Source organism: Typopeltis vanoorti, chromosome 22, assembly GCF_054136105.1.
Source record: "Typopeltis vanoorti isolate ZY-2024b chromosome 22, IOZ_Tvanoo_1.0, whole genome shotgun sequence".
Lineage (NCBI taxonomy): Eukaryota > Metazoa > Arthropoda > Arachnida > Uropygi > Thelyphonidae > Typopeltis > Typopeltis vanoorti.
In genome coordinates, this window is record NC_143570.1 from 46,951,653 (window position 1) to 46,968,470 (window position 16,818).

General features: G+C 34.0%; 1 protein-coding gene across 3 annotated transcripts in view; it reads left to right on the forward strand.

The window, feature by feature from the left end:
* LOC150094397 (uncharacterized) overlaps nucleotides 1–16,818 on the forward strand; it is a 164,651-nt gene that overhangs the window by 61,894 nt on the left and 85,939 nt on the right. For all 3 annotated transcript variants that reach the window (XM_090412293.1, XM_090412294.1, XM_090412295.1), the window contains exon 2: nucleotides 7,793–7,971. In XM_090412293.1, the coding sequence (XP_090268419.1) occupies nucleotides 7,799–7,971 (173 nt within the window). In that variant the 5' untranslated portion in view covers nucleotides 7,793–7,798. The remainder of the gene's footprint in view (nucleotides 1–7,792; nucleotides 7,972–16,818) is intronic.

Below are 16,818 nucleotides of genomic sequence, written 5' to 3' on the forward strand. Positions count from 1 at the left end.
CTAATTTTGCCAGTTTAACGAGGATGAATGGCTGCGAAGACTGGTAGTAACGTGAAGTAATGCGATTATTTTCCTTACAGCAGCACATCTTAGTTTACTTTAAAAGTTCAGAGTGAGAGGAACAACACTCCATGTAAACATAGCTGCTTTCATACAGGAAATCGGAGATGCACAATGTTTGTATAATTCTCTGCAACTGTTAAAGATTTTTCGAGTACTGTTTTATGCTACTTCTGCATTAGTGTAAAATAACTAATGTTCTATAGAATTAGTTGGAAATTTGCACTTCAGCTGGTAGCTCATTCAGAAAGCTGGATATTCTAAACTACAAGGGGGGGGGAGAAGTTCTGATAAACATCTAGAACAAAACTGATAAAGCAACTGATTTAACCACGCGAAAGAACATATCTTAAAACCCTTTAACCCCATGTTTCATCAAATAGTAATAATTTGTTCTTTTTCGTTTAGAATATATAAAAATGTCAGAGGTTTTGAAAACATGCGGTGCTTCAGCATATCCAACAGTTTCCAGATGGATGGCTAAGTTTAAATTTGGGCATCCTGAGACAACAGATGCTCCAGTCAGGAAGACCTTCCACAGCAATCATACCTGAAAACATCGATGTAAGTGCTACTTGATAGACGAATACCAGCCAAGAACATTACCAAGACTGGGGATATGAGGGAACGAGCTGAGGTTATTATTCATCAACATCTGGACATGCAGAAGCTCTCATCGAAGTGGGTCCCGAAATGTTTGAATGCCGACCAAAAGAGAGAACGTGTGATGTAATTTTAAGGGATTTGGGATCATTCTGAGAAATTAGGTGTACCATTTTTGGCTCGTATTTTGACTGATGAAGAAACATGGCTTCATCACTATGACCCACAGACCAAACAACAGTCAATGGAGCGGTGACCCAAAAGTTCCCCATGGCCAAAGAAGTTCTGAACCCAAAAGTTAGCAGGGAAGGATCCTCCCATTGTCGTTTGGGATATGGATAGTGTAATCCATACAAAGTACCTCAAAAAAGAGTGAAATTGTTACAGCAGCAGTTTATTCAACAGCTCTGAAGGAACTGGAGATACTGAAGGAAAAACACCGCGGGAAGCTCAGCAGAGACGTGTTGCTTTTGGAGGACAAGGCACTTGCTCACACTGCTCATGAAACCCACCAGACAATACATAACTGGCTTTCAGTGTCTGCCTCACCCTTCCTATTCCCCAGACCTGGCTCCATCTGACTATTTTCCAAATTTAAAGGAACAGATGATTTTCATAAACAGCCGCTGTTATATAGCAAAAGAGATCTTAAATACTTTCCAAATTATATTAATAAAATTGTCTTAATTTGTTTTTTATTTATATATTTTACTTTTAAAAATATTTTAAAATTTAAGTATATAACTATTTTATATTCTATATTAAATTTATAATTTTATAAAACTTTAATATTTTTTTAAATATCATCATTGATTATAATTTGGCTTCGAGCACTAGAAGAAACAAAATCTCCTGATCAAGTCAAATCTAGAAATGATTTAAATTGCAAACAATTACTGTTATAACCTAAAATGAATTAAAGATCCCTACACTGCAAATTTAGCCATCTATATTTGATAAACATGCAAAAAAAGAATAACGAATTTCCCAAAATATGGTATATAGGGCTTCCTTTGTCTATATATAAGATTAAATGAAAACTACTAGGCATTTAGCAAATTCTGTTCATCGTTGCTACGGGATTTATTCTCCTACACAGCTATGAGTATCCTGTCATCCACTATATAACAGTAATTACAGATGAAATATAACTGTTTTGAGAAACAGTTAATGTCACGACATCTAAAGTTTGCATTTTCTGTATGGTTGCTCTTCGCTTCGTAAATTATGAGTTCAATTGCTTCTACGGACATCTTGTAAATGTCAATAGTACCGGAAAATTAAGCAAAAAAGAAGCTTATGCAACGAGGAAGTCTAGATAATGACTTGGTGGTTATTGTGTCCTAGTGGTGGATGGTAACGAAACAAATGTAGCAACATTATAATTATGACAGAATAAAAAGAAAATAAAGATTTTTCCAGCGTGGCGCCAAGCTGGTTGTGTTCTTTAATTAAAGGTTAAGGCGTGCAGTAATTAACACTGCAGTTGGGAGAATAACACGTGAAAAAACAATGGAGGATTGAAAACAATGGGGAAAAAAATTCGTCTGTTAGATTTGAAAGCATCCACGTGGTCCGTTTTTAAAAGAAACTAACAAGGCACGAGGGAATTGGATGTGATACTTCGTCACGAGAATATGAAAAGGACAAACAAAAAAAAATGTGTTAAATCAAATTAACTGTTTCAAATAAAGGAAAAGAGCGTTTAAAATGGTAAATGGTCTTTTAATGTCTTCAAGATTTATGAAAGGCAACTATGCAGGCAAATTACGCTATTTTGGATGCTTACTTTTTAGAGACAGGATTAACGTAGCTTAAATTAGCGCTGTTGAATCATTGCCAAGAAATTCGAGACAACTGGAACACCTTCAACAACGCTAAAAGTTCGTTAATAAGTCTGAAAAACCTAAAGTTTGTTTTCTGGTATCATTAACTAAAGAAATGCTTTTAAAGTGCAGTTTAACTTCAAGGGACAAATAAAAGAGTACCGGTGGGATGAGTTGCCGCATTTATTATCCATGCTATTGAAAAAAAAAAGGGGAAATTGCTTTCTGAATTAGGTTCATAAAACGATTCATATGAGACAATGGATGTAGAAAAGCGTTTCTAGGCATCCAGAAATCTCTAAAGGAAACTTCGGAGTATTAGGGATATAAAAAACAATGTAAGAATGCTAAATCGAAACGAACTGTGCAAATAATACCGCAGTGTTTGTGTTATTTAAATATATGGAGTGTAGTTCGCAAATAAATAACCGAAAATTCGTGTAAGATAAGATTTTGTTGAATTTGAAAGAAAATGCTTCTGCCTGATGCGATCTGGAAAATGAGTTCAACTCGGACAATAGGATGGATTTTCCGTCTTCTTCAATTTTAATTCCTGTTAATGTCATCCCTAAATCCTTTCTTTAGTAAACGCTCCTTAATTTCTTCAAGATTACTTCGATCTTGTAGTTTTAACGTTACAGCAGGCACAAAATTAAAAGCAGCAAAATCACGTGATAAGATACGATGTTTGTTAACAGTAACTTTAAAGTTAGCTTAAGATTTCATTTCTAAATAAATACCAGAGGATACCATCTGTATCTGACAGCAGGGTATTGGAAGAAATATTCTTTTGTATATTATCTTTTAATTTCAAATAAGAAAACGAAGTAACAGCTTTAAATTTGGATGAGTATGTAAATAGGTAATGCATTTTTATAAATATTTTGAAAATAAATCTTTACCATCGAATTTGACATTTATAATTAAGAGAACGAGAATTTACATTTATATAAATTCATTTTGATAATAATCTATGCATGTGGTTCTCTGGCCAGTTATTCTGTTTTTAGGAGAGAAACCTCGACTTTCCAGAGGCAACATCCTGCTACTCCGTATATGACCAATAAATACATCTTAATTTTCTATATCTTTCTTAGACTGGATTCGATTCCATACTCTACCAATCAAAAGGTATTCTTACTGAATGCACCATGAGGCGATGTTCCTGATATTTTCATTTTCAAAAAGTTGTTTATAACGATCGATAACAAATGCATTTATTCGTATTGGTGGGGGAAAATAGTATGCGTACCATTTGTCGTGTCAATTCTTGGATATTGGTCGGAATATAAGATTTATACAAAAGATTTGAAAACTATAAGAGTATATTTATTCCGACCAATATCCAAGAATTGACGCGACAAATCGTACAGTGCATACTATTTTGGTGCATACGAAATAGTTTACCAACCACTTCAGGACTTGGGTAAAAGAGATATGGTGTTCTTGTGCTAAGAAATGAAAATGATCACCTAAAGAAGGTAAACATCTAAGCCAATATGGATTCAAACGTATTCCTTGACTGAAAGGTAACTAGCAGTTTAGAACGGTTGGCTTCAGTAATATACCGAAGTTGATGTTGAGAAGTGTTTAATATTAAACACTTGACATTTAAAGACCTTTTTGTGTTTTTATGAGAGGACCACTTAGAATTAAACATAAGGAGCTTTCCAAATAACTAATTGCTCTTTTATTTGTGCTAGGTACGAGATAGATTATTATGAAGCCTATCATTGTGCAGTAATACCGTACCTAGATGCGAACATCAATAATACAAGTTTATTAATGTATCGCAATGTTTTTCTTTTGTATTAGTGTGAAATGAGCCTTTTTTTTCTTTATTACAGTTAATTTAATTTCGCAATTTTTGCACAGCTGAAGATTATTATTCGCATAAATATGGATTCAACTTTTTCCTTTTGCTAATTTCCCGGTGATTTTTTTGATCGGCTTGTTCTTATCTGTGATAATTAAATTCTTGATTTGCCACCTAATTGCATTTCAAAAGTCGTTTTGAAAATTGAACTTGCTAGAGTTTCATGACGCTTTTACACACACACACACACACACACACACACACATAGTTGGTATTTGGATATACCAACTTTAAAATCTCACTGTTTCTAAAATACTGCAAATATATTAATAGAATAACTTGTATATGTTTAACACGGCTCCTTTATAAGATAACACCGTTATGATAGTAAATTTCGAAGGCGGCATAGCATCGACATCTGTGTGTGGGGAATAGAAATAAAGCGCGCGTTAGTTTTACGAAGCTACAAGGATAAAATCGAATTATTGATATGTTGACTAGTTCCCTCAGGCAGAATTTCAGAATCTTTCAGACGTAAACAATTTCTTACAAACTAAAAGGAGGCCCTTAAACTCTCTCTCTGGAGTCAATATCCATGGAAGTAGCGTCTTTAGAAAGCTATGAACCATGTTACGTTATACTTCCATAACAGAAAGATATTTTTATCAAAAGCACTCCTAAATTTGGGGAAAAATATAACATATATAATATAATTTTGCTTCAAACATTTCACTGTAATGATATTGCTATATTTTTGTCTATAATGTTACTTGTTAATATAATAAACTAAATACGGATAATTTTTGCTAATAAATGCTACAATTTATATACATAAATGTTTGATTTATTTGTAAACGTTTAGATATAAAAACTTAGTATATCCTTGAAATTATCGAATAAAATATAAATCGTATAAAGACACCTTTTTATATTTTAGAATTGAATATTACTTTAATATATTGGTCTTATTTTCGGAGATGTCTCGTTAATTTCGCAATTGCTGCACAGCTGAAGATTATTATTTATAAATATGGATTTAACGTTTTCCTTTTGCCAATTTCTCCGTGATTTTATTGATCGGCTTGTTCTCAGCTGTGCTAATATTAAATTCTTTCTTTGCCACCTAATTGCATTTTAAGTCGTTTGGAAAACTGAACTTGCTAGTTTTATGACGATTTTGCAGTGGCTGACCCAACTCGAAAGCTACTTTCTTCCCCTCTTGGTGAAAAGTGCATGAGGTCAAATGGCTGTGTAAGCCCCACCTATACAATCTGGGAATCCATCGTACCAAATGTCAGCTCCTACCCCCCCCCTTCCATGCAGGCTAAGCACAGAATGGCACACACACACACACACACACACCGATAAGGAAAAAGAGGAAGCTCTAGTGGATAGCTTGGAGGAGCAGTGCAGACCTTCGCACGATAACCTAAATGTTAATCTCATTTATAATGTCCATCGTCAAGTTAAGCGCACCTTAAGACAAAGGACAACTCAGACCGCATCACTCACACTACTCCAGCAGAAATAATACCATAAAGCATTTAAATACAAAAAAAAAGCTCCAGGTCCAGATGATATGACCAACAAAATCATAAAGATGCTCCCACGAAAGACCATAGTACATATATTTAATATAACTAACGCAATAATATCATTCCAGCTCTTTCCTATAGCCTCGAAAACTGCTGATATCATACCGATAAAAAAAAAACAGAAAAGAATCCACAACTCCCTCAAACTTACGAACCCATCAGTCTACTCTCCTACCTAGGAAAAATAACTGAAAACGTCATCCTCTGAAGACTAGGAAAATTAACAGAAAAACTAGGAATCATTCCAAATGAACAATTTGGCTTTCGTCGTGAACTGCCCAGTACAACAAATCCATCGGCTAGTGGAACACATCACACATGGATTTAACTGGAACCTGCACACCCACGGTATTTTTAAATGTTGAGAAGGTCTTCGATAAGGTCTGGCATCAAGGCCTTCTCTACAAACTCACAAAAGCAAACATACGAAAATCTCATAAGGCTGATCAATGCATACCTCAACTAAAGAATCGTGCAGGTGAAAATCAATGGAATTATCTCATCAAGGCGCAAAATCCTAGCAGGAGTTCCACAGGGTTCTTTGCTTGCCCCCCCCCCCCTACTGTTCACAAGCTACGTAGCGGACATCCCACAAAACCCAAGGGCAACCATGACAGCCCTATATGCAGATGACATGGCAATACTAGTAAGATCTCTCAGCCCCATCTGGCAATCAGGCGAAAGTATCTCTACACTGGAAAAATGGCTCTCGAATTGGAGGATCCAAGTAAACCCTCACAAAAGTTGTCATACTATTCTTCAGAAGGAAAGTCTATCTCAAAAATGGCATCCAGTTTTTTGGAGAAAAGATTCCATGGCAGACAGAAACCAAATATCTAGGAGTACAACTCGACAAAATACTCCGATTTAACAGCTATATCAAACTCATTGGTACTAAGGCATTCAAAGCCATAACTCAACTTTATCCCACAGCAGTAAAACAGACATACAAAATAAATTATTAATATACCTGATGGTGATACGTCCTGTCATTACCGACCTCTGCCCAACGTGGAGCCATACCTCAAAATCAAATATTCTAAAACTACAGCGAATTCAAAATAAGTGCCTTCGGATGATTCTGTAAGCTTCTTGGTTCATTAGAAATAACCCGATCCATCGAGAGACAGACCAGAATTCCGTACATCTCTTCCTTTCATGATCTTGCTGAAAAGTTCTTCAAGGCAAGCACGCACCAAAACCCATTAATCAAACAATCCTCCAACTACAACGAAGCAATTTACTGTAAACACAAAAGACCCAAGTCGATTCTACTCCCAGATGAACACAGATAATCCCACAGCCCACAAAGATCAAGCGTAAAGCTCAAAACAATCTCATCACCAAATTCTTTATCCAGACAAAGGGGAATATGAAAAGCATGCTTGCTTCACCCATCTCATTAGTAACGTTGTTTTGTTGTTGTTAGGGTGATTATATATTAAGAAAAATCATTGGAGTACCATGACGTACTAAGAAAGTGATGGTCAAAATGGATTCAGTGTTTGCAAACGGAAACTTTTAACTAATCTAGATGAGAATTTGCTTATGTATAGTTAGAGGATGAAAAGTTTTGTAAACTGTCGTTTGTTTTTAAACAGGTGCATTTGAGTACAAGGAAAAAACATTTTTGTAAAAAAATATCCATTATAACACCTAATGTTTTAGTCATTCTCGATCAATATTTAGCTCACGGAGTTATTTTCTGCCATATTTATAGAAGGGATTAATTTAAAATAAAAGCATAAGTTTGATATTTTTCATTAGTGTTATAAAATTGTCTTGAATGATTATTATTTAATAGCGAGAGAGAGAGTCATGAATTTTTCATTTTTTTAACATTTTTATTGAGTGGTAAATAATGTACTGATTTTTTCCCCTCTATATTTTAGACGATCATGAATGTGCCTCGTATCTGGGGATCCCTCAACACCAGTAATCACACAGGGAAGTCAACTTGTCATCCTGCGCAGACAACGGAAGCTGTGGTTCTCTTCACCATAGCTGTGCTTGGAATGGGCGCTAACATATTTCTAATGTTGCTGATTGTTTTAAAACGACCCCTAAGACGGTGTGAGTTAGCAGTTTCAGTTTTATTTTAAAAAAGACTTTTTGTTTTTCAGTTTAATTTTAAAAACATTTTAATTAAAATGCAACGTTCTTAGTTTCAATTAATAAAAAAGCGTGTTAAGTCACTTTGAGGACATATGAGATTCCATAATTTGAACACAGAAAACTATTAAAAGAAAGGATAATAAATATCCATTATCGTTTTATAGCCAACTAGCGAAAATATATTTGATGATTTTGCTAGGCTTCGAAGAAGTTCGAAAAAAAAAAAACAATAGTAGTATTTATAAGACTTTCTTTTAATCGATATTTGTTCAGTATTTTTAAAACTTCTGTTCTAAAAATTAATAGTAATAGAAGATTCAGTTAAGAGTACAGTGTTTAGTGTGAAGGAGCAAATATTTGCTAATTTCTTAATCCATAACAGATTTTTTCCAAAGGAATTGTAAACTTAGTTATCGAAACGCTCATGTGCAACGAAAACTTTGGCAGTTTATTCTCTGCTCTTGAATATGGAACTAAATATATTCCCATCCTATTGCCTTTCAACGAGTTAGCCTGTATGGAAGCCTACTCAGTGCGCTGATAGGGTAGCTAATACTATCTACAGTCAGTCAGTTGTATGTATTCTCTGACCAGTTGCTTGTTGAATGGAAAACCGCTTACAGCCCTGTGAGGCCGATGACCTGACGTTAAATTGGGCATCGGCGAAAGTTTTCGCGTCCTAGACAGGATTTGAAACCAACTGTTCAGTCACTGTTATTGACTGAACCACAGAGGATATATATACAAAGTTACCACAACCATGTAATCAATTTTTATAATTTTCCCACGTATTTTCATTGTTTATTGCTGTAATAAATGATAGCCTTAAAGTGGCTTATTCGATTTTTCCCCACACACTTTTATATATCTGTATATGAAAATTTTTCTTTATAGTCGCGCGTGCACGCACGCACATGCCCCCCAACGTGTATCGGTGTGCTTAGCTCCCTGTCGAAATTGCGATTTATGTGACTTGTGAGTTCGCGTTAGTTTTTGAGAACTTTAAAATTTAATCATGGGTGTGTCTGTGTCTCTGCATTCTTAAACGTGTTTTTAGAGTAAGCAAGCGGCTTTCTAGAATGCTTTTAGCATCGCATGTTCCGGAGAATCGATCTCAGCTTGTGGAGATGGGTAAAAAAGAGAAAGTGCGCATGTAGAATATTAAGCAGGATCATTCCTTACCAGCAAAATATTGTGTACACCAACTAATTGTTAATCCTTTTTTTTTTTGAACATTTGATCGATGTTTTCCCAGTAACTTGATAACCACACTTTAAAATTAAAAGTTTTTTTTTTTTTTTAAATGACTCGTGTTAGATGGCTAATTTTGAAATTTTTTTTCTGTTAACATACAACAGGATAAATTTAAGATATATCTTTCCTACGTTACTACCCTTTATTTCATCACAGTTTACGTATTTCTCAGTTGATCCATCAAAGCAGTTTCAGTTATAAGCTTTTTTGAGGAGCGAATGTAAATCGCTAACCTAGAGAAGTTTATTGGCATTAAAAAGTAAACCTTCAATCTGTATAACTGGTTTAGTTTTATTTATAAACTAATGTACACTAATATATAATTCCATTGCTAGCGTACGTTGTGGGGAGGAATCCCTACAGTAATTCCCAAATAAGGGAAAAAAAATAGATAAACCAGCGTCAGTTATGTATAAGCTCAAGATTCAGTGTATCTAAGATACGAGACGAAAGATCATACAAAATTTATACGCAGAATGTTCAGCGATGTAAATTAAAGATCATTTACCTCTATAATTAATAAATTAATCATATACTTGTGAAATATCAGTGGGAGTGAGAATGTTTTCATGAAACAAGATCAAACGTTTCTTCAACCAAGTTACTTTGTTTGCTGTATTTTCATTTAGTACTTAATATAAGCGAATGGCCTTTCATCCAAATCAGCGGTGACACCAGTATAGCATTTTAAAACTGTTTGAATAACATGCTTATAAATTTAATTCAAAAATGTCGAGATTTCCATTTTATTCCCTTTTTTGTTTAAAATTCGAATATGACTGACTGTCCAGTTTGAGCAATGCATTCAGGAGTGATCAATTTGATTGCCTTCTCCTAACACGGTGCTGAATATGCAGCGACAGAGGATTCAAATAAATATTTTAAATTTATGTATGTGAATAAACTGATAAAAATTCGGAATAAAGGGTCTGTATTCTAAGAGCGAACATCGATTGCTATTTCAACCGGAACACCGGTTCGGTCTTTTCATATTAATAACTGCTAAATTGACCTTGTTTTCTCTTGTAAACTAACTTATTTCGATATCCATACAACTTGTGATGAAACGGGAAAAATGAAGAGTAGCGTATCGAACGAATGAGAGAAAAGAAAGAAAGAATTTGAGCCTCGATATATTGGATTACTGAATTCTAACAAGCATTGATGCACAAAATACAATAGCGAGGATTCGGCTACGTTTATTTGGAGAAACGTGCAATAACAAAAAAATATAAAGTACACACCATTCTTTGAGTTTCCTTCTTATTACTTGCATACTACAAGTTCGCCTTGTTGTTGTTGTTGTTTGGATGGCCTTTCTGATCTCTCTTAACTTATCCAAGCAGCAAAATAGTTGAAAAACGGTTTTACAACTTAAAATGCGAATACTCTCCATATATTTCTGTTTTGATTCCTGTTTTAATGACACTGTCTGATTAGTATACATATTGAATCATTGTGATGTGCACATACAATTTAATCTTTGCTTACTACTGCCGTTTTATCTTCATCAATATGACGAAGATAAAAAATATTATTTTTTATTTTCATGAAAGAATATTATTTCGAAAACTTGAAATAATTTTCATAAATTTTCTCTTCATTTATAATAGCTAAAAGACTATTTCTTAAGGAAAAGAAACGAAAAGATGAGATCATTGAGCATTTAATAAATTATATGCAGCACCTAACAAGAACAAAAAAGTGCCAAACGCACATGGATATCTCACAACAGCCAGTTTAAAAATCAAATTATCTCTAAAAGATATGTCAACGATAAAAATGAAAGAAAATAAGAAAACAAAGGAAATGGAACTTAGTGCAATTAAAATGATAAAACTGTTCCATTATACCAAGAAGAAATTAACAACTCTTTAAAACGGAAAATTCTTGAAATAACCATAAATTGATCATTACTAAAAACTACTGAAAAACAGTAATGTGAAATCCTTGTATAAAATAATAAATTATATACGTAATGGACAAACGATGGAAAGAGAATAAAACACAAAAAATTGAAAAACATAAAGCACTATAAAAACTGAATGCCGATAAGAAAAACATGACTTAATTTGCTCATTATGGAAGAGGAAATAACAAAGATAAATATGTAGTTTTTGCTGATGATGCAAAATTGGGTAGTGGAATCGTTCAACTCGATATATAACCCTCAAAGGGATTCAAGTAGATAGACAAAAAGTATGGCAAAGGAGGACAGAAGGCAGTTTAATGCGGAAAATTTTAATGTTATGTACTTTGAGATGTAACGAAATAGCAGGCTTGGTTGGCCGAATGCATAGCGTATCTGCTCTCTAGCAAAAAGGCTGCGGGTTCGAATCCCGCCGTGGGCATGGATGTTTGTGATTGTCTATGGAAATACCAGTGGTGTTCGGTGGTAGATGGCGTTGGTGTAGTTGCGGTCAGTTGGTGATTTAACGGTGGAGACTAAGTTGTAGAGTAGATGCTCTCCCTCGATGAGTCCTTGGACTCCCTGGAGGTGTCAAATAATAATAATAAGAAAATGGAAAGGTGGCCAGTTTATATGATCACTCGATTATTGAAGAACATACTGACAAGCCGACATAAGGTCTTTATTTTCATGAGGCTTTGCTGAGGCCATATCTTGACACAGATCTAGTTACTTGGGTTTCGAATGAGAAAATGGAGTGGATCCGGAAGCGAGTGACGAAGATGGCAAGTGGCCTGTTTAATGTAGAATTTGATTGATAGCCAAATAAGAGAGAATATGAAAAATATATGAATTACTAAAAGGTTTATAGATGAATATAGAGTATATATTTTAGTACATGACTAGAGGAAAGGGAGTGTAATAATGTAGTTACTAGGACTTCAAGACTATTTTTTGCTTGGAGCATTGTGAATGGGTGGAAAGCGTTTGAAATCTGAGTTTTTATCAATAATTGAGAGGTGTGACAAGTAATGTTGCGTTAACGTTAGTTAATAAAGAACTTTAATGGTCTCTTAACAACACATAAATACAAAGTCTGAATATTTTAATCCATTATTTCACCTAATCGTAAGGTATTTTCAAGATAGCTAGGTAAAAGTAAATTGAGTAAAAACACAGAATATCGAGCGAAATACGGGAAGTCAAAGGTAAACGTTAATGGTTCTAATGGCATTTAAGCGCCCACAACCTTCCAAGTGTCATTGGATTTCGCAACCGTATTTCGAGGATAAACTGGTTAGCCCTATGCCTATAAGTATTATATCATCTGTAAATTGTGGGTTCTATTGCCCTGGTTGCGGAACGAAAAAAAGGAGTTTCCCAGAAGAAAAATCCCTGCCACCTTCGTATGAAACCGGCTAACCTACCTTCAGTTGAAAAGTCCTCATAGAGGTTCTTCACGTCCTAGATGGAATTATAACAAAGGTCTTTCCAGCAAACGTGACTCAATTCAGAGGTAACTGAATGGGGGAATTTGTTCGTTTAAACGTAGAATTGCAGTTACGACGTTTTTGAATGTATATTTTCATCAGATAATATTTTTATTGCATAGCAGATTCTCAGAATAATCTTTAACGTTTGAAATGGGAGTCTTTTTTAAGATGAGTTTTAATATATTGAATGCAGCACACTAATTTTGAACCCTTGACAAAGAATTAAGAGTTCAGAAATAATCGATAATCTAGGAAGGCATTTAACATTCATTTATATGCGTATATTTATGTATTTTGTTAAGATCCTAACATATCTTGAAGCGAATTAGCAAACTAGTACTAAGTTTGGGCAGATTATTCACATCCTGAATCATCGGCAGTTCTTAGTCACGTCTTCAGGTGGAATATATATTTTTACCCTTTTAAAAACGTTGCACCCTCGTTTTCAATACACCACAGAGCTCGTCCCTTGTTGATTCTAATGAGTAACGTACTTGAAAAACTAAAACTGCTTGGTGGTGGTGACATTTTTGCCATATTTAGCAAAAGGCATATTTGGTTCCTAATTTTATTGTTTTGAAAACATTTTAAGGAAACATTAACAGTATTTTTATCATATATTATTTGGCCACTCCAAAGAAGAAAAAAAATGGAGTAAAATTTGCTAATCATTGTATTAAATTCATCTCTGCCTGATAGTTGAAGGAGAAAAACAGCTTTATCTGGGTTTTCTTTTCATGTTTTCATTCAGTTTTTTTTTCAAATATACAGAACTATTTCTGTCACGTTTATTATCGATTATTTTCTTATGTTATCGTTACTATTTTCATTACTGTCTACTGCTCCATTTCTGCTTTCTCTCTCTGTCTGAATATTTTTTCAAGTTGTGCCTTACGTTTCTGCCACAGGTGAATAATCATTGACGAGAACGTTTCCATTTCCGCTACTGTCAAGTTACCATGTCGTGAAAAATGGCTTCAAGTAATAGTGTACACACACACATATCTCCAGCTTTTATGCTTTGGAAAGTCGATCATGCATAACCTCAAGGCTCCATTCTATGTTAAAAATTTGACAGCGGTAGAAGACACTACAAGACATGACTGGAATTACATACAAGTGCAAAATTTTCGTGAAAGAAAAACAAATGGGTAGAAAGGAATATAAAACTCCATTTACAACTTCAAAAAAAAAAAAAAAAAAAAAGTTAGAGAAGCGTCAAAAGTTATTTTTTATATCTAAAGATCGTGTTGGTATGCCATTAACGCCCACAACATCGATATTTCCATAAATAATTATCTTCTCCCTTTTTTCTCACGTTAAACTCGATGTGAAGATATTGTTCCAAGCTACTTAGTCCATTGAGCTGTAAACAACTACTACTTCAAGATCAAGTTGACAGATGATTAATACCTTATCAATAGCGCATGCGCATGAATATGCTTTTCCGATGCGCTTTTAAAATTTAGTAGCGGACATTATTCATTTTTTCCACTTTCATTAAAGCGTTCTTATTTTGCCTTTTAAGATTTTTAAGTAATAAAAAGATACTTAGGAAGAAGCAAATTAATAAATATTGTCAATTCTAAATAACTATTTTAAATTGTGAAAATGTCTCTTATTAATGTTTATGTTGTTAATTGAGTATTAATGTATGACAGTTGCTAATTGTGTCTTATATTTTGTACCGCAAAAGAAATAACAAAATCTGGACACGGATGGTTCAAAATAATGATATTTTGAGGATAAAAGTTAATTTCATTTTTCTGCAAAACCCTTTTATAATTACGTAAAACATAATTATATATATATATATATATATATATATATATATATATATATATATATATAAAAAATAATAAAATAAAAATATTAATGGTATATATATATATATATGTGTGTGTGTGTGTGTGTATATATATATATATACATACCATTAAGCGCTAGATCTACCTGGGATTTCACATGCATCTTGGGATCATGATGTATGATTTCATGAAATGACAAGATGCAGTTATTGACAATGGTTTCATGCATTGACAAATGCGTGCTCACCATTTTCAGGGGGTGACGACTCAGCCCTGAGCCTTACGTTTCTTAAATCATTCTATTGCCTCGAAAGCACCAATGCTTTCGAGGCAATATTTTCCCTGGGCACAGTAGATAAAAATTTCTATAAAAATACTATATCAACAAAGCGATTATTACATAGATGTAAAATTAGATATGAGTAACTAAATGACCATATTCATTTGACAGAACTAAGTTAAGTCAATATACAAAGGTGATGATTAATATATAGTCATTAAGATTAAGTGAAGATCAGCGATATTTTTAGATGATTTTGGACCCAGTTAATATTTTGGAGATCCGAAAAAAAAAGTTTTCGATGTTGATGTTTTTTAGAAATTTCAGTCTCAGCAATTAAGACTAAAACTCGTGGATGTCTGTTACTTGGGCATTTTTTGTGCAGTTTATCTGATTTACTGGATGAAAAATCAGTTTCCTGGAGTAAACGGATAACTTTCATTTGAAAAGTCATTATGACATCTAGATGAGGAGTCGAACCTAGATCTTCCAACAAAATGGAATTATAGACACAAATCACAAATGTTTCGGACTTTCTCTCTCCCAGGTCACCATCTGAGTATGAGACCTATGAAAACAGTCTTTTCTTTTGAGACCTGCATACAGATAAAGATTGCCAAAGTTCATTTCTGATATATTTTTCTAAACATCTCAATTGCTTAACTTCAAATCAGTTAAGACATTAATAACGAGATTATAAGTATTTTTGCGTATTTCACGAATATTTTGTCAACCATAAATGCTGGGACTATTGCTTTTTTCTTTGTACATAACTCTTTATCTTATCACGCGGTGGAGAGTTGTGTACGGATATAGTGATCTTATTCACAGTGTGGGAAATCAGTTCGGCAAAAAAGGCATTAATATCGCTATCTTTGTGTTGCAATTAGCGGAAGTTATCTGTAGAAATTACATGCGTTATAGTTGTAACTATAGCACACATCAGACTTGCATATAAATTTCCATACACGAAAAAAAAAAATAAATAAATAAAAAAAAATAAAAAATATATATATATATATAGTACAGTTATCATCACATAAATGTGGCGGGATATATACGCTTGGAAAGGAACGATAGATGATGATAAGCGTAATCAGTCCTGAGAGAAGAGCATAGCCACTGAATATGAGATTCATCACCATGGCGTACATCTAAACTTATATAAATCCACAGCACGCCTTAACGAATAATGCCTAAGTGATCCCTATGCATTGCATGAGCATTTGCAATTATGGCTGTTGAATCAATAGCAGGGGTAGCCACAACGTGGTTCGCATGCGGCTTGCGTCCATACATCACGTGGCTCTTCACGATCTACCAGGAAAAAATAAATAAAAAGAGAAGGGGAGACAACAAAAAAAAAGAGGAACAAAATAAAAAGAGAAGAGAGAGAAAAACAGGGTCAATAAAATTTACTGCAATAAAAAAGTTCGATTCGAAACACATTAAATGAAGTCTTCTTTGAACAATTAGAATAAGTCGAAACAAATTTTAGTTGTGTACTAGTAGAGGCCCTCCTATCCATTTTCTTAGTATTCTCTTTAAAATTAGGTGTGTAATTAGTCAAAAGCAGTTCTTACAAGCTCGTTACAGCTTCACCATGCGCACACTCATCCTAATACCATTGCATCGGTGAAGGGTTCTTCTGAGAAAGACTCTTCTGAGTCTTACTGAATTATTATGGCTCCAAAAGGACGCGTAGTTGGACACCGCTGATCTGCAGACTCAAATGAACATATTCACAGCGCAGTGTTGACCAGATACTTAACTTCTGTTTAGCGTTGTTGCACAAATATTAGCAAAGTCTGTCTATCCTGTCGAGCAGCTACTCTCCTGATAATCTTAACTACATAATAAGCCATCTCCAATTTGAACGGCATCGGAAAAAAAAAAAAAAAAACTGATTTGAAATGTACTTAAGTTGTTTTGTTTAGTCCAATTTGACGGCAAGTACTGACTTGCTAAAATAAGAAGGCAATAGGCAATTCAGTCGTTAATTAGTAGTCGTTTATCGTTTAATATGTAAAAGTATATTTAAAAATTAGTTACTTTTACT